Source organism: Cricetulus griseus, chromosome 2 (genome assembly GCF_003668045.3).
Source record: "Cricetulus griseus strain 17A/GY chromosome 2, alternate assembly CriGri-PICRH-1.0, whole genome shotgun sequence".
NCBI classification, from domain to species: Eukaryota; Metazoa; Chordata; class Mammalia; order Rodentia; family Cricetidae; genus Cricetulus; species Cricetulus griseus.
Window position 1 is genome coordinate 82722063 of NC_048595.1, and position 17625 is coordinate 82739687.

Genomic DNA, 17625 nt, shown 5'->3' on the forward strand with positions numbered 1-17625 from the left:
GGGAAGGACTAGAGGGAAGGCCATTGCCTGACTCTCCCATCCCCTGTGATCCCTGGGGAGAGTTGGGCCTTCAAGGAAGCCTTTCTGGGGTCTGAATCCTTCTGTGCTTGGTCAATGTCCCTTTAGAGTCAGGAACCATGGCTTCCTGTCCAGAGAGTTGGACCTGAGCCAGGCTGCATGGATCGATTAGAGCTGGCTCAGGACCCTGATTGGCTTTGGCTGAGCAGAGCAAACACCAAGGTCATCACTTGTCTCCGGCCTCTTCCCAAGCTTCAGTCTGCAGCTGCCTCTGGCAGGGAACTTGTCCCTTGTTCCCACACCAAGCTGTGAGACATTAAAGGCCAAAGACTCCAGAGCCATGCAGGGTCTCGGGACCCTGTTCCTGCTGCTGACCTCCTGTGTGGTGTCGAGGGCTGACCCTGTGCCAGCACTTCCAGATATCCAGGTTCAGGAGAATTTCAGCGAGTCTCGGGTAAAGTTGTCTTCCCTGGCTGAGATGGCCACAGTGGTGGCATGTCTATACCACTGGGCCTTGCTGGCTAAGGCCTATCTGTCTTGGGGTGTCTGTTTTCCCATTGTACACATCTCAATCCCTAGGGGCCCTTTCTGACCTGACTGTTAGGTAGGTTATTGTGGGAGTCTCTGAAGCTAAAGCTCCCTCACATGGCATTCATTCTGTTCAGCCCTCTGTTAGCCTACTGTCTTCCCAGTCTGCCCTGTCTTCATGGATTTCCAGAGGAATCCACATGTGGCAGGTGGCATAGGATGGGATGGGCCTGTAAGCTTTGGGGATAAGCCTGTGGGATTATTGGAAGAAGAGAAACAGGACACGGGTCGATGGGGTTGGGAGAATTGGGAAGTTCGAGCTCAAGGGCACCCTGGCCTGTGTCAGGCATAGCACTATGTGTCTATGTGGAATGTGGATGTGCAGGTGTGTGTGTGTGTGTGTGTGTGTGTGTGTGTGTGTGTGTGTGTGTGTGCATATTATAGAGCCAGCAGCCCCAGCTTTGTCCTTAATCATAAATGGGTGGGGAACCGTGTCTCTCAGAAGTGGGAGGCTCTCAGAACTCTCCAGGGGTCTCTTAGGACAAGGAACAGGTATGCTGCAGGTTCAAGGGTTGGAAGGTCAGCACCATCTGAATGGTGTCAAGAGGAAGAGGTGGTTGGCTAATCCTACAAGCCCCTATCAGGTTTGTAATGTCTCCATGGACTTGCTCAGGCTGCCTCAAAAGGTGGCCGACCACTCTGCTATGGAAGGTATACAATCAAAGCCTCACACTCCTGAGCAGTAGTGGCTATTGACCTTAGAGTTTGCAGTCTGGACCCTACTTGCCTACAGGGGTATCACAGACATTTTACATCTGTGGAGTAGGCCTTGTGTAAGGCAGGGGGACATCTCACACCTTTGCCCTAACTATGCTGTACCTGGAACTTCACCATCAGCCTTAAGACACTGCCCCTTAAAGGGCTGGCCCTTGGAGGGAGGAAGGGGAATGTGGACATGTCTTCTCGAAGGCTTGGGTAAATCCAGAATCCAGATTTCCGCCTGTGGTTCTTCCTAGATCTATGGGAAATGGTTCAATGTGGCTGTGGGTTCCACCTGCCCGTGGCTGAGGAGGATTAAGAACAAGATGAGCATAAGCACACTAGTGCTGCAAAAAGGGGCAACAGAAGCAGAGATTAGCACGACCAGCACCAGATGGCGGTGAGTGGGGGTGCAGGAGTGACCAGGGTCTCCAACCTCCCCCACCTTGTCCTGGAAACCATAGCTAGGACCTTGCTTCTGAGCCTCAGGTGTCATTGCTGCCCTCCTCACTGAACACCTTGTATGCCTCTCAAGGACCATGTCTCCAACACAAGGCTTCTTGTGCACCCTGCCTCTCCTTAGGGATTCCTCAGGTGGGAAAGGGAACAACTACCCCAAGGACCTGGCCAAAGAGCCTCAGGCCAGTAGGTCTAGGGTGGAGTTCCTAGACCATTCATTCCTGCCTACTGCCATACAGCCATCATGAAGATTTGCCCCTTCTTCAGCTCTCTCCCATCTATCCTCTACCCCCTGCTGCTACTTCCATCCCTCCCCTTCCTTCTCTCCCTCCCGCGTTCACTTTATCTCTTTCCCCCTCCCTCCCTCCCTTCCTGTTTCCTGAAACCCACCTACTATCCTTTCCACCTTCAACCTTAATCTTTCCCTCTGATCCAGCCTCCACCAGAAAGACATTTAAAAAAAAAAAAAAAGGCCATACTGGCTGGAGAGAACCTTCCATGGCTCCCCACTGCCTTCGGTATTAAGAGTGAAATGTTGACAGACCTCTAAGCTTTTCAGCTCTCACCTCTCCCTGCTCCGTGCTCTCCCATGGCCTGCAGCTCTCCCTCTGCAGCAGATCTTTCAGTTTCCAGTACCCTTCACGCTCTCAGCCTCCAAGCCTTTGCACATTTCCCTGCCTCCCTGGCCTAATTCTGAGTCCTTGGGATGCTAGTTCCATGTTATTTCTTCTAGAAATCCCCTCCCCCCAATCCCCAGGTTCAGGCCACACCATGTGGCCTCTTGAGTACAGTGTTTCCACATACTGCTCTGAGTATACTGTTTGCATCTGGCCCTGGCTGGACTTCTCACGTTACTACAAAGCACAGGTCTGTCTGGCTTTCTTCTATGTCCCCAGCATGTGGCACAAGAGCTCTTCACAGGACAGAGTGATCAGGACAAAGAGTGATCATGAAGTAGCTAAAATACTGCATGATCGTGAGAAGTGCTGTGTGATACCCATGACACTAAGAGACCTCAATGTGTCATCCCCATTGGGGACATTAGGCAATAAAAGCTGAGCATTGGTTTCATCACTACCACAAGGGTAAGGTGCAGCAATGACAATAGTGACTTTCCTGCTCACCCTGGCAGGAAGCATGAATTTAACCCTTTCCTGTGTTCCTCATGCACAAGAAGGGGATTTCCAAGGGCTAGGATGAAACAAGGTATTTATAAATGTTCATCTCCAAATAAACATAAAAGGGAAATTTTGGCTTGGTCATTGCCAGGAGAGGTGTCTGTGAAGAGGTCTCTGGGACATATGAGAAGACAGACATCGATGGAAAGTTCCTCTACCACAAATCCAGTGAGTGTGGGGACCCGCCACAGTCCCTTCTCTCTCTACTCTTGTAACCTTCCTTCCCATTTATCTGAGAAGTCATCCAGCCTTCCCCTCAAATGCTTGGCACTCCACAGCTTCTCCCATTTAGCCTATGTCCAGAGCTGGGAGAGGTGTAGGATGCCAAGGGTGATGTCAGCAGCTCCCCACTTGCAGGCTCATGCTTGGTGCTAAGTGACAAAGGGATGTGGGTCCAAATTTACTCACAGATTTAGCAACTGTCTGTCGAATCTCCTTTGTGTGCCGAACCATTGCACATGAGATGAACATCTGAATGTTTGACAGAAGAATGGCAACACTGAGTGCATGAGCAACCATAAGTAAATGAATAGGCAGATGGATGACAGATGAGTGGATTGGTCATCTGAAAGACAGGTGGATAAGTGATAGAGGGAGAAAAGAAGGAAGGAAAGACAGACTGAATAGAAGGAAAGGGGAAGGGTGGGAAGAAAGAAAGGAAAACATCGCCATGAGGAGAAGAGGAAAGACCAGAAGATCAAGAGCAGTTTTGGCTACCTACCAAGCTAAAAGGCTAGCCTGGGCTAAATGAGACTCTGCTTTTAAAAATAAATAAGAGGAAGGAAAGAACAGGAATAGAAGGAGAGGTGATAGGGAAGAGGGAGGGAGAAAAAGAGAGGGAGGGTGGGAGGAAGGATGGAAGGGGTGAGAAGAGGAAGGTGGGAAAGAGAGGGAAGGAGCCAGGGAGGGAGACAGAAAAGGAAGGAAGGAAGGGCAGACAGTGAATGGATGGAGTGAAGGTTGATGAGTCAATGCTGTTGAGCAGGTGGAGAGAGAGACTGACACTGGATGAGCAGACAGTTAGACCCTGGGTGGGACATGTGGTTGTGGGGTGGATGCAGAATGCTGAGTGGAGGACAGGTGATGGGCCTCCAGGGTGAAGAGACTGACCACTGACTCCTTGGGTCTGCCTGCATCTCCCACACAGAATGGAATGTAACCTTGGAATCCTATGTGGTCCACACCAACTATGACGAGTATGCCATTTTCCTCACCAAAAAGTTCAGCCATCACCACGGACCCACCATCACTGCCAAGCTCTATGGTAAAGGCCTTAACAATGAGCCTGTTATTTTACAGCCCATGGGGAGGGTGCGGAAGTTTGCTTTTTCTTGGGGAGGGAACTCTGGTTAGGGAGGGATTGGGGGTCTTGATCTTGAGGAAAAAGAACTCAGCCTACCTGGTGAGGAAGACTTCTCATTCCTTCTCTAGAAGGAACTCCTGGGGCTGGGGAGACAGTTCAGTGGTTAGATCCCAGGAGGCCAAATTGGGATTCATAGAACCCACATAAATACCAGGTGGGCATGGTCACCACCTATAATTCTTGTCAACAGGGGACCCCCACACAAGCTGGCAAGCGAGACTAGCAGCGTCTGTGAGCTCTGAGTTTGACTGAGAGACCCTGCCCCAATGAGTAAGGCAGGAGAGCAAGAGAAGTTGATTCCTTTTTCAGTTCCTAGCCTTCACCTGCAAGTTACCCACAGACAAACACATGTGCCCCATGAAAATGGACAGGGGAAGGAGAAAGTAACTCCAGAGCCACCGGGCTCAGACAGAGCCGGCAGGAAGAGCCCTGAATAAAGACCCAGGACCTACAATGGGTCCACTCTCTCTCACGGGAAGCCATTTTTCAACAGTGTGTCAAGGAGAATTAGTGACTCAATCCTTTCCACATTCTTCACTGGACACAGTCACCCTAGTGGGCCAGCCCAGGTGCTCTAGACTCTAGGTATCTCCCCTGCTTTCCATTTGCAGGCCGGGAGCCACAGCTGAGGGACAGCCTTCTGCAGGAGTTCAGGGAGGTGGCCATGAGCGTGGGCATCCCGGAGAACTCCATCGTTTTTATGGCTGACAGAGGTAAGTGGTATCTTTCCCTTCTCTGAATTTTGGTCCTCTCATCCTTCCTGCCCCCAGAGGACACCCTCAATCCCTGAATCTTTCTTATAACACTCAGAGACAAACAAGGCCACAGAGAGCTCCTGGGTTTGCCCCAAGTCTCAGAGCACACACTAGCAGAGTAAGCATTTGACCAATTCCATTCTTATCCCAGGGTCACGAGTCTCCATGGGGTATCCACAGACACTGCTGAGGAGGCAGAAGACTTTTGGGTTTGAGAGTACAGACTCCACAGAGTACCTACATTTACATTTAGTGCTTCAAGTAGAGAGGTGTTGCTTCTGGCTAGTCTTCCTAGAGCCTTACTTTTCCTCATCTGTCAAACGGGATAACAGTGCCCTCCCTCAAAAGCTGCTGTGAGGAGTCAGTGAGATAAAACCATTAGGGACTGCAGCATGGTGCCTTGGGAGCACTCTGTAGATGCCGCTGTTGCTGACCTTCTGGGGATACTGATGGAATGACACTGGGGCAACAGATGGTGATGATGGTGCAGCCACCAGTCTGTTGAGTGTCCCATCAGTAGCTTTGAGTGTGCAAGGAGGGCTCTCTATGAAGTGCACAGGGCATGATGTTCACCCAGTACCAGAGATCTGTGTCTAGGATCTGTATGCCTTCCTGAACCTGGGCCTCTTGCTCATTCTTCTTTTGTGTCCTCTGCCTAGGGGAATGTGTCCCTGGGGATCTGGAGCAAGAGTCCACTTCACTTCTGGTGAGTATTTCTTCTACCATTCCTCAGCAACCATGTCCCAGGTTCTCTACACCATCAAGACCACTAGTCAGCCTTCTAGGGTTTAAGAACTGGCCAACAACATCAGTTTCTTGGGCACAATGCCAGTATTGGAGGGGGGCAGGGATGAGGCATACAAGCCCAGAGTCACAGCAGTCTGTCACCTTGCCTGGGGCAGTGGGGAGCTTGCCACTATTCTTCCCCAGCAGTCTCTCCACACTGGGACAGTGGAAGGCTTGGCCAAGATGTTGGTTTCTTGGATGACAGTGGCTGACTCTTTGGAGCACTTAACATCCAGACCAACATGGCCATTGTAGTTCCCAATAGTGACAAAAACACTGAACTTGGTCCAATGGCTAGTCAAGTCTGCTTCTGCACTGCCATGATCTTTAAAACCTCATCCTTAAGAGAAATTCAATAATGTATCTCCAGGATAGGCAAGAAGAGGTAGGTCTTCTCCAGGGACTTGATCTTCATGCCCTTGATCAGGCAGCCAGGCCTGATGACGAAGATCTACTCCTTGTCTTCAGCTTTGTCTCCATGTGCTACAGGGATCTCACCAGACATGACCACTAAGACATAGTATGTGGCCAATTGAAATTCTTTATTTCAGCTGGCCAGGACCACACTCAAATGTCCAGGGACCTGGGTATAACCTCGAGTGTCAAGAACACAGGTTTTTAAAAGGCAGAAGCCATGTTCTTGCATCTCACTCTGCAGATGCATGGGGGGAGGACTTCTCAGAAATTAAGTAGTTTGAAGTAAGTAGTTTCATTAGAAGCTAAGTTAGCTGAGGCATCCAGACTTTTGGTTTCTACGATAGAGTTGGGTAATTTCTCATGGGATTCTCCATTAAGGAGGCCAGAGTCTAGTTAAACCTGAAATGGTCTCAGCAAGAATACAAGATGGAGGACCTCTTCACTGTCTTGTCCCATCATACATGAACCCTCTGTCCCCATCCATCAGCCACAACCATGGCCATGCTGAATCCTCCATGGAAGATGCTACAGCCTCCTTACACTTACATTTTACTTCTGACATTTAAATTTCCTTTATTTAGTAGAAATGTTTCTATAAGGAACATTTTTCTCCCCAGGAAAAACACATGAGTCATATTTCTGAATCCTTGTTGTCTTAGGGCTTCTACTGCTGTGATGAAACACCATGACCAAAAGCAACTCAGGAAAGGGTTTATTTTGCTTTCTCTTCCATAACGCTGTTCATCACTGAAGGAAGTCAGGAAGGAACTCAAACAGGGCAAGAACCTGGAGGCAGGAACTGATGCAGAGGCCATGAAGGGGAGCTACTTACTAGCTTGCTCCTTATAGTTAGCTCAGCTTGCTTTCTTACAGAAGCCAGGGTAGTGCCACCCACAATGGGATGGGTCCCTCCATATCAATCTTTAGTTTTGAAAATGCTCTATTGGCTTGCCTATAGCCTGATTTTATGGAGACATTTTCTCAGTTGAGGGTCTCTCCCCTCAGATGACTCTAGCTTGTATCAATCTGACATAAAATCCAGCCAGCACATTTGCCCAGCGTAGACTGTTTCTGTGAGTCTATCATGAGCTTGGGTGAGGGGAGAATTACTGGGTTACAATCTTTTTCATGACCTCATATTTTGCTCTTGAGCTTCTGTGTTTAAATCCTGCCATTTACCCTGAGAGCCATCAGGCTCCTTGTCCTTCTTTTCTGGAATGTCTATAAGGAGCTGCTTTTTAAAAAATAGTTTTTTGGCTTTGTTTTTGTTGTTGTTTTATTGTTTGTTTTTAGTTTTGATAATTCATTTTCCTTCATAATTGGGAAACCCAACTCTTCCTTCAACTCAGAAAAGTTTCTTCTATTGTTTCTACCCAATTTGTCTTCCTTCCACAACACCTAGGATGTGGAATTATTTCCTGTATACCTCAATTGCAATATATTGTCTCAACTATGAGGTTAAACCCAACTCGAATGATTTCCATTGCTGGTGGTGGCTGTTATATTAGTGGATATCATTGCGAATTTCACTGGTGGCTTAATCTTTTTTTCCTGTTTCTTGCTCTCATCCTTGTGAAGTAGAAACAGTCTTTCAATTTAATCCAAGTCCTCTGAGTAGCTGTGTCATCTAGCTTGCTCTTTTTTTCTGTCTCTCCTTTTTCACCAAGAAAGGCCTCTATGCCACCAGGTTAAGATGGGCCTGGACAAGACCAGGGGCTAAACATTTTCAGTTGCCTCTTAAAAGAAGAAACTATCTAGGATTGCCATAGTTGTGCCTTTTCAAGTCTTAGACCACTGTTATCAGCAGAAAGGCTGCCTAGTGACCAGCAGTCTCTCTACTGTCCCTTCTTAAATTGGCCTCTTGAGCCAAATACCTTCTTGAGCATGGCACTCTGTGAAGCCCTTTCTGGAATTTATATTGATACTGGGGCTAGCATTTCATTGGACAGTCTAGTCTGTTTACACAACTCCAGTGGTTCAGGTGCAACGCAGTGAGATCTCTGTAAAGCTGTTCTCTCTTCTCTCTAGAGAGCCCGGCGGGCAGTGCTGCCCCAAGAAAATGAGGGATCAGGGGCTGGGCCACTGGTAACTGATGTTCTCAAGAAAGAAGGTAAGGACTCCCGTCTGTTCACCTGCTTCAGCCATGCTTCAAAGAGAGTCTGTGGCTGTCTCACCCTGACTGCCTCAGCACTGTGAGGCCCATCTCTCTGCTACAGAGTTGACGGTTGGCCAAGATAGGGCAGATGAAGTTCTATACCCTATGGGATTGGAGGGAGAGGAGCAGCAGATATGGTCCCAGACTCAGGAGAGCTCATCTCTGCCATGAGTGAATTTCTGTCCTGTCTGTATGCTCACGAAGCCTTAGTTTTCTCTGCTATATAATGGGATGCTTGTCTCCTGAGCTGACCATTAGGGCTCTTGTGTCAGTAATGAAGATGATTTGTGTGGATGACAGTTCTCTTAACTTGCTCAGCAAATGCCAAGCCTGCCCCATCCTAGGCCTTGTTTCGGGCACTGGGTCTTGTTGGCTCTTTGGTTTTAGTGGGGAGACTTCCGAGGAAACAAATAATAGGCCCAAAGAAGAGCGTCATCAAAGGGCTGATGATCCCAAGACAGAGGTGAGGTGGGGAAAGACACTTCCCATGTGAAGGGAATTCACGCTGTGTCCAGGTATCAAGAAGGGTTTTATGCGTCACAGGAGAGCAAAGTCATGGTGGCATCTTGTTGAAAGGGTCAAGGTGGCTGTTGGGGAAAGGGAGAACCAGCTATTCTCTGGGCAGATAGGTCCTTTGGTCACTGGTAAACTTCCCATTCTGGGTTATGGGGTGTTTCTGAGTCTTTGGATATTCATTCTGAGTTTAACCCATTTAGGGGTGAAGAAGGTAAGGGGCACCTGCTTCTCATCCAAAGGATGAGTTGAAAGCCCTTCAGCATGGATGGTGCACATCAAGTCATATGCAGATACACAGCACTGTTTGAATGGGTGATGTATATCTATCTAATCATGCATAGGTACACAACAGGTGCTGGGAGATGCATATAAATCCATACATAGGTATATAGCAAAGCATACTTGGGTATACAGCAAGTGCTCAGTAAGTGCTGTTCTTCTGTTCCTTTCCAGATTCCTGCCAGCTCAACTACTCCGAAGGTCCCTGCCTAGGGATGATAGAGAAGTATTACTACAATGGCACTTCCATGGCCTGTGAGACCTTCCAATATGGGGGCTGCCTGGGCAATGGCAACAACTTCAACACTGAGAAGGAATGTCTGCAGACGTGCCGGACCATAGGTGAGTGCACTTTGTCTTTGCACCCTCATTCTCATCATGCCACAGGCCACCTGACCATGAGCCCAAGTTCAGGTTTTCTCAGGGTGGAATCCAGAGCAAGTTGCTCATAGGAATTCCACATTGAGATCCAGATGGCCTAGGTCAGTCATGTCCCCATGCAGTTTCCCAGTCTGTAAAAGGACCATACACTCTCGATGTTCAGGCTCCTCTGTCCCTGTCTCAGTAGTCCTGTGCATGCCCCATCAGCACCTGCAAGGGTGACTAACACTCCATGTCCCTCTCTCCTCCACAGCGGCCTGCAACCTCCCCATAGTCCAAGGTCCCTGCCGAGCCTATGTAGAGCTCTGGGCATTTGATGCAGCCCAAGGGAAATGCGTCCAATTCAGTTATGGGGGTTGCAAAGGCAACGGCAACAAGTTCTACTCTGAGAAGGAGTGCAAAGAGTACTGTGGAGTTCCTGGTGATGGTAGGAGGCCCTTGGAAGCCCAGGGAGGCAGGCAGGGAGGGGAGTCTGGGTAAGGGGTAGCGGCTGGAGAGTCCAACAATGAATTCTTTCCTAGGTGAGTAGCCTGGTCCACTCTCTGGGCCCTAGCTGCTCACTTGAGAAATGGGCCAAAGCCAGGTCCATGACCTAGCTTGTCCTAGCTGGACCAGAGATGATGGCTAGGCATCAGCAGAAGGCAGGTAGGGTAGCCGAGGAGCTTGGTGGAGCGGGGGCGGGAGGGAGCTCCAAATTTTTCAGGCTAACGGCATGGACTGAAAGGCACTCCTTCCCTTGCTTAGTAAAGAACCTAGGCCCTGTCACATGCTAGGTGCCAAGTGTTTCTTGTTTATTTTTAATGTGTTTGTTTTGAGTCAGGGTCTCAGTGAGTTGCTCAGCCTGCCTTGTATTTTCCTGTAGCCCAGGAAGGCCTTGATTTACCATCTTTCTGAGTATCTGAGAAAACAAGCCTGTACCACCAGGCCAGGCCTCAAGGGAAATTAGAAGCCAGCTAAAACTCTTGTAAAAAGGGACAAAGCAGGCCGGGCGTTGGTGGCCCATGCCTTTAATCCCAGCACTTGGGAGACAGAGGCAGGCAGATCTCTGTGAGTTCAAGATCAGCCTGGTCCATAAGAGCTAGTTCCAGGACAGCCTCCAAAAGCCACAGAGAAACCCTGTCTTGAAAAAACAAACAAACAAAAAGGGACAAAGCACCCACCTCTCCAACTTCACAGTACCCACTCAGGATTAGTGTTCAGCTGGCAGGAGCTGCTCTTAAAAGGATGGTCAGCCTATGGTGGCCACTTAACATTCTCAGGGCCTTGCTATTCCCAGTGGAAAATGGTACCTACAGTAAGTCAGAAAGCCAGGCTGTCCCATACAACAGCCATGGGAGAGAAGTCATTTAGCAAGTGATGTTTCATCCCAGCCCAAGGACCCATTCTGAGTTACTCTGTATCCGCAGGGTATGAGGAGCTAATACGCAGCTGAAGGTGCCAGTCTGCAAGCCAGAGGATAGCCACTGTCCATCCCAGTGTGGCCTGGCTCAGGTGACCTGGGTCCAAATAAAACAAGCTGTCAACTCCTGGTATTCTGTGTGTTGGCATCTCACTGTCACAGTGGTTGTAATAAGGGGGTTGGGGTGGGTGGCGGGAAACAGACTGGAGTATGAGTAACCCAGCCTTCCGAGGAGAGAAAGATGCACAGCTTGCATTGTACAACAAGATCCTGGCTGCGCACCACTTCAGACACAATAGTCCCCAATTCTGAAGTAGTATAAAGTGACGTTATTTTGTTTTACTTCAACACACACACACACACCACACACACACACACACACACACACACACACACACACACACACACACACACACACACACACAGAAAGCCCAGGAACCCTGGCACTTGTTTCTAGAAGAGGTTGGATGGAGGCCACAAAGACCCATGGTCAAAGAGTGGTATCCTGGAGTTCCCAGGTGCCTGAGGTTATCCCCATCCTTGCCACACCCAAGTCCTTTCTAGTAGTTCCCTCCAGTTGCCAGCTTGTCCCCCACACATCACAAATCACCTGGAGTGGCAGTATCTGCTTTTTCTCCACCTTGATCTGAAGTACCTGTCTCCTGCGTTCCTTACCCAGTCCTCTGCCCTAGTAGATTGTCTACTGGCTTTCTCAGTGCATCTGCAACAACCAACTGGGACCTGGACCAGAGTTCAAAGCATTGGGTTGGGCTGGATTCTTGCCATGTAGGAAAGAGAGGAGTTGGGCTGGCCAAGGTAGCATGAAGACAGGCATGACCCATGACCATGCCCTGGGGAGTCTCGTGTAATTGGCACTAATTACATCCACCTAGAGCCCCGATGGTGGGCAGTTGAGTGGAGGGTGAAGATTCCCAACTTGATAATGCTCTCAAGTGGAAAGCCATCCCTGTAGGAGAAACGAGGGGATAGTCCCCAGTGTTGATGGCTAGTTCTGCAAGGGGATTGCTTTTCATGCCCAAGACCATTTGCTAAAGCGTTCTGTCAGGCAGGGATGATGAGAGTCTAGAACATGCTATAGTTCCCTGAGACACATACAGACACTACTTTGTCCTTCAAAGTCTGGAACTTTGGGTGTTTAGTTTCCAACAGAAGAGATTTTCTGAAGGGACAGTGTTAATGATCATAGCTCTGGTTTGAAGTGGACAGGATAGAAGCCGCTAGGGAGACAGGCAACTGTGCAGAAAGAAGTTTCAGGAAGGTCCCCCAGATGGGACTAACAAACATCATCACAATGTACATCCATCCTCATATACCAGAGATAGCTGTCAGTGGGAATCTGAGTCACCACTCTGAATTGGGGCATTTTGGACTGGCCTGGAGCACAAATCTTTAACAGAGGATAAGGATCCACATGCTGGCTGGCTCCCACCAGTGGGTGGAATGTTAGGTTCATGGAGTATACTTTTTTTTTTGTATAGTTCTGAATTCCCTATTTCATGAGAACAAGTGTCCTCATGAAAAGCTGCTCAGTTCTTGGAGGCTTTAAGATAAGATCCTTCACACCTGATTGTTCTGCCTCTACCTATCCAGTGCTGGGAACAGAGGTGTGTGCCACCACACCCTGGGAAGACACACCAGGGGCTCAAGGATGTGTCCTAAGGTTATGTCACCCTGTGGCTCATTTGTCCTACCTCCAATTTTCTGTCCTGAAGCCTCCTATTTCTGTGATAGCTCTATGCTCTCTCTCAGGACAGGCTTCTCCTGGGACTTGCTTTAAACAAACAATAGTGCACCCTAACAACACAATTATCCCTCTGGTGGATTGGGGGTGAGGCCTGCCTATAACCCAGTGCCAGAAATCCATACCACTCACCCCAAAAAGCACCAAGATTCATTCCCTGCCAGGAGGCCCCTACCCTGAAGAGGTACACAGCACATCCAGTCTTGCCGTGGGGTTTTTGGTTACTAGTCAGGTTTACTTGCTATGGTATGGATGCAGATGCTTAATAACCACCTTCTTAAATGGTCATACAATCCAGAGGCTGGCCCTTTGTGGTGAGGCCCACAGGCCACAACCTGGCATTATTTGACCCTCAAGGTCAAGGGAATTCAGAAAAATCTGTGGATGCCACTGACTTCCTGATAATTTCAGTTGTGGAGAAACTTGTGCACCGACTTTACCTGCTGACACACAGATACCCATAGTTCCCATGTAGAAGCTTCCATGGGGCATGCCTGCAGGGCAGGGCTGTTGCCCTCCGGGAAGGGGCCAATATAGAGATGACAACTGCACATAATTTGATAGGACTTCTTCGAGAAGACCCACGTGACTCAGCTTCTTAGAGTGGAGTTACCCACCACTAGTCAGGGACATGGGTGGAGCCTGAGGCAGGAGGAGTCTGTGCTTTACTTACCTGGAGACCAAGAAGGCAACCTACCAATGCTGTGCTCCCTTGAGGCATTCTGCCTTCCTCTCTACAAAGGCCTCGGTTCATTTTCTGGTGGGCTCTTTTCTCCCTCAACTTTGAATCTATAGAAGAAAAGCATGAATGTCCTCGACTGTGACATCATGCCACAGTTGTGGGAGCCAACAGTGTGCTTAGAGTCCCAATGCTATCAAGATTGGGCTAGTCTTCCCCAGGAAATGAATGGTACAGATGAGAGATGTTAACACACATGCATTGCACGGGAGACTCTAGCAACTGTATTAAAGGTATAGAGCCTCATGGATGGCTCTGGGTCCAGGCCCACTTTGATGTGTGCCTTACACACTGAACCAGCAGGACCAATTAAATCCATCCCAAATTCCAAGACAAACCTCTGAAAGCCATCCCACAGCAGGCTATGGTCTCCTTGGATACTGTCTCCCACATCCATCAAACACTGGCTGAGCCAGGTCTATGCTGTAACAACCAATGACCCTTAGTTGAAGAGTGGTGGGCAAGTATGACCACAGAGTATGACAGGTTCAAGCCACCTGGGTGCCTGACCTCTGTCCTCCTCACCCAGCCCTGTGCAAAGTGGACGACATGGCCCAATTCCAACCCTAAGAAAGGCATCACACACCAGAGGTTCCTAAAGGTCGTTTTATTGTAAAACCATAAATACAACACTGACATGAACTTGTGAACGCACTTAGGCGACTGATCCTCTAGTCCTTGAAAGGATGCCCTTTTGCCTTGGCAACAACCAACTGGGAAATGGTTCAGGGGTCAGGGTGGAACTGAATCTTGGGCTGGGGCTTTGGTGACTTAAGGAACCCAGTGGAACCTCCTTTTCTCCATGGGAACATTCCACTTTTGGACAAGAACAAGACAGGTAAAAACAGCAACATTGAAACAGCTCAGTTTTAAATTTTATTACTTTGTAAAAATCTCTCTTTTTAAAAAATTTTTCTGTTCCTTTCCTCCATTTAACATCAGTAAAATTTTTAAACATCATGAAACCAATTTGGCTGTAAAATGGAGAAATGGTATCCAAACCAAAAACAAAACACCCCAAAGGACACACAGAAAACCCTAAATAAACCCACAAGTTTGGCCTTGAGAGTTTATGTATCACAAGAACTGGCAACTCAACCCCCATGCAATGTGGCTCCTTGAAGGACTGTTGGATCCACACCATTGATACAGGAGACCACCAACGACATCTTTGTTAATTAACACAGCAAGTATGACACTAGGTAATTTTTTTTTTTAAATACAGTACATGGTACACAGGGTCCCTAAGATAGCCCTGCATAAACCCCCGTGAAGAGTTGAGCCAAGCACTGGCTGTTTATAAAAATATTATGTTGCTACAAAAGTATAAATTAATGCTACTGGTATTAAGAAATATTAAACACATAAAACTTATAAGGATTAAGAAAAATATTCATTAATACCTGTAGAAAACTCTGGCCTAAAAAAGATATTTTTTGTGTGTGTGTTTGCTTTTTTTGTAAATTTTTTTGTGTTTTTAATTTTTTTTAAGATGACTTGAGTTTCTTGCACTCGAAGTGAGACACGGATGTGTCCATGGTATTGCCTAGAACGTCTTTACTACTGAGACAGGATGGGTGCACACACATGTGGTCACTGAGTAGGGGGCAGGAGGGTTGGGGGCACCAAGGCTTTCTCAAGATTTACCTGATGTGAACTGATCACCCACGTGAAGTTGTGGGGAAAAGAAAAAGACAGGATCAGGAGACAACTGAAAATAACTCATGCCTCTTAAAAAATATCTCTGCTCCAGGTTGTTCTACAAAATGGCTTCCTGATGCTTAGGGTCTGGAAGGTCCTGCCACTTAGCTCTTGCTCTTTGCTGGCTGGCCAGACCCAGCCTACATCAGGTCACAAGCTTGAGCCCTGTTGGGGAAGCCACCCCCCCCTCCCCGGCTGTATGGGAGAAGGGTCCTAGGAGAGCCTTCAGACACCTGGGTTGTGGGAGGACCCTCCTTCTAGGTGGCCTGCAAATTCAGGCTCCTAAGAGCAAGGCTGGGCCATGCCCTTTAAGGAACTTTGGTTCAGAGTCAAGGTGCCTAATGGGATGCTTAGGTGGGTAGGACCTTGGTGGGTCTTGATGCCAATGCCAACTCCAAGCCTATAGATTTTCCCATCTGGGAGTGGAACCTTGGAAGCACCACCCTCTTCCATGTGAGGCCTATATCTGCTCAGAGACCACAGATTCCCTTGGTCAAAGTCAGGGATCTCTAGACTGCCATCCTCGGACCCAAATGAGATAGAAAGAAAAACCACAGCCATAAAATCCCCCTGGGGACCCCAAAAGGGGAGACAACAGGAGGGGAACATAAGAGGAAACACTGCATCATTGGTTCGCCATAATTGGCCTAGCAAACGTTAGCCACAGTGAAAGGGAGGGGCGACCTCCTCGCCAGCTCTCCCACTGCCCTGGGGACAGGAGCTCCTGTGCCCTGTCTCCAGGGTATAGCCTGAGCCTCAGTCTCTTGGTTCTGTGCCCAGAAGCCTTCTTCTAGATATATTCCAGACACAACAGTGCCACACCATTGCCAAGGCAAGGAAGCTAGAGGCTTGGACAGCTTATGGGGTAAGGAGTTTCCTGTGTGCTCCTCTTCAAGCATGACAAGGTCTGGGGTGGCATCTCACAGGGTTTTCCTTCACCTACATCCCAGCTTTGATCCTTCTTGGTGGCCCTGTGTCCTCAGAGTGAGTATGTATGGTGCCCAGACTCTCCTCAGGTGTCTCCTTCCTTGGGCAGTGTAGCCTGAGGCTAGGAAAATAGGGAACCTTGCTCAGAAATGGGCTCCAAAGGCAGATTCAGCTTCACAGTGGAAAACACTCCTTGTAGAATTCTTTCATTTCTTCAAAGTGCAGGAGATAAAACTTGTCAAACTAAAATGAAGACTCTGGGCCAGCCTACAGAGCCGGTGGCAGGTCCTTCCTAGAAACCTGGAGCTGAGTTCTCATCAGCATCACCAGCTGTCCTTCTCACCAGGAAATGGGTACCTTTCCCTCAGCCAAGAACCAGCCTCACAACATTGGCCAAATGTGAAGCCATCAAGTGGGATGGTGACATCATTCTCGCTGTGGCTTCCTGTGCAGGCAACCCCTAGGGATGAAGTGCAGACAGTCATGCTCAGAAAGTACCAGTCTTGCTTCCTGGTTGCTGAATGCCATGCAAAGGCAGCTTGGCAGGTAGACCTGGGTGCTAGGAAAAGAACCATGCTGAGAACAAGTACTTCCATGTATAACCACTCCTCACAGACCTGAGACCTTTTGAGCGTTGACTCCCAGGCAAACAAGCCACAGGCCTTGGCTTGGGCTTCACTGGTGAAACAGTGACCTCAGATTCACGGAGAACCTTGTTAATGAAGTGCATCTTCTCTACTTCCATGTTTGGGTTGGTGGATGTCAAAGCAAAGACCATTTTTGGCCATGGAATTATACAGCTTGAGGTAAGCTGTGAGAACAGGATAGAAATGGCCCAGCTTCCTGGTCTCCCAGTCCCCAAAAGCGTATGAATCAGGAGGCAGATGACAAAACCGTTCTGAAGGTCAAGGCCAGCCCAGGCCATTGGAGATGAACTGGAAGAGCCTATCTTACCGCTTTGGCTGAACTAGAATTTGGTAAGGTGGATATTGCTGTTGATGGGGCCTGTGGCTGCACCTGGGAGATCTTTGGGATTTATTGAGCTGTTTGTTACAGAATGTGCACTGTGAGATGGCCCACACAACAGTGGACACTGGGCACAGTCTTTCCGGTTGGTGACACCAGAGAGAAATGATTGACAGCCTGCCACCTAATAATCTTTGAGAATGAGGCAGCCTGAGAGACAGGTTTCTGAGGACTAAGCGGGGCCCACATTGAACCTACAGAGGCAATCTAAGCCCAAGGATAGATTCAAGGTGCCAATGAACTTGGTAGGAGGTGACCAGATGCTTGGAGTTTAACACTAATTTTCTTTCTGGAGGGCGAATGTTCCCTGCTCCGAAAAGAATGACTGAAATGCATATCTGGGCGTGGCCAATGATTAGCCAATAACAGCAGCTCAGCCCAGCTCTGCCTGAGGATCTATCTTCACTGATTGCATTAATAAGCACCCAGCTTCCAGTGTGGCTACAAGTGCCAGATTGTGGCCCCTTTCCCAACAGC

At 48.6% G+C, this 17625-nt stretch overlaps 1 protein-coding gene across 1 annotated transcript; it reads left to right on the plus strand.

Annotated features, from left to right (window-relative positions):
- The first annotated feature begins 358 nt into the window (after positions 1 to 358).
- On the plus strand, positions 359 to 11026 carry Ambp (alpha-1-microglobulin/bikunin precursor). The gene is made up of 10 exons (XM_027400302.2): positions 359 to 472; positions 1563 to 1705; positions 3034 to 3110; positions 4090 to 4206; positions 4917 to 5018; positions 5720 to 5766; positions 8292 to 8373; positions 9388 to 9555; positions 9848 to 10021; positions 11001 to 11026. The coding sequence occupies exons 1-10, from the start codon at positions 359 to 361 to the stop codon at positions 11024 to 11026; spliced, it is 1050 nt and encodes a 349-aa protein (XP_027256103.1).
- Positions 11027 to 17625: the final 6599 nt, after the last annotated feature.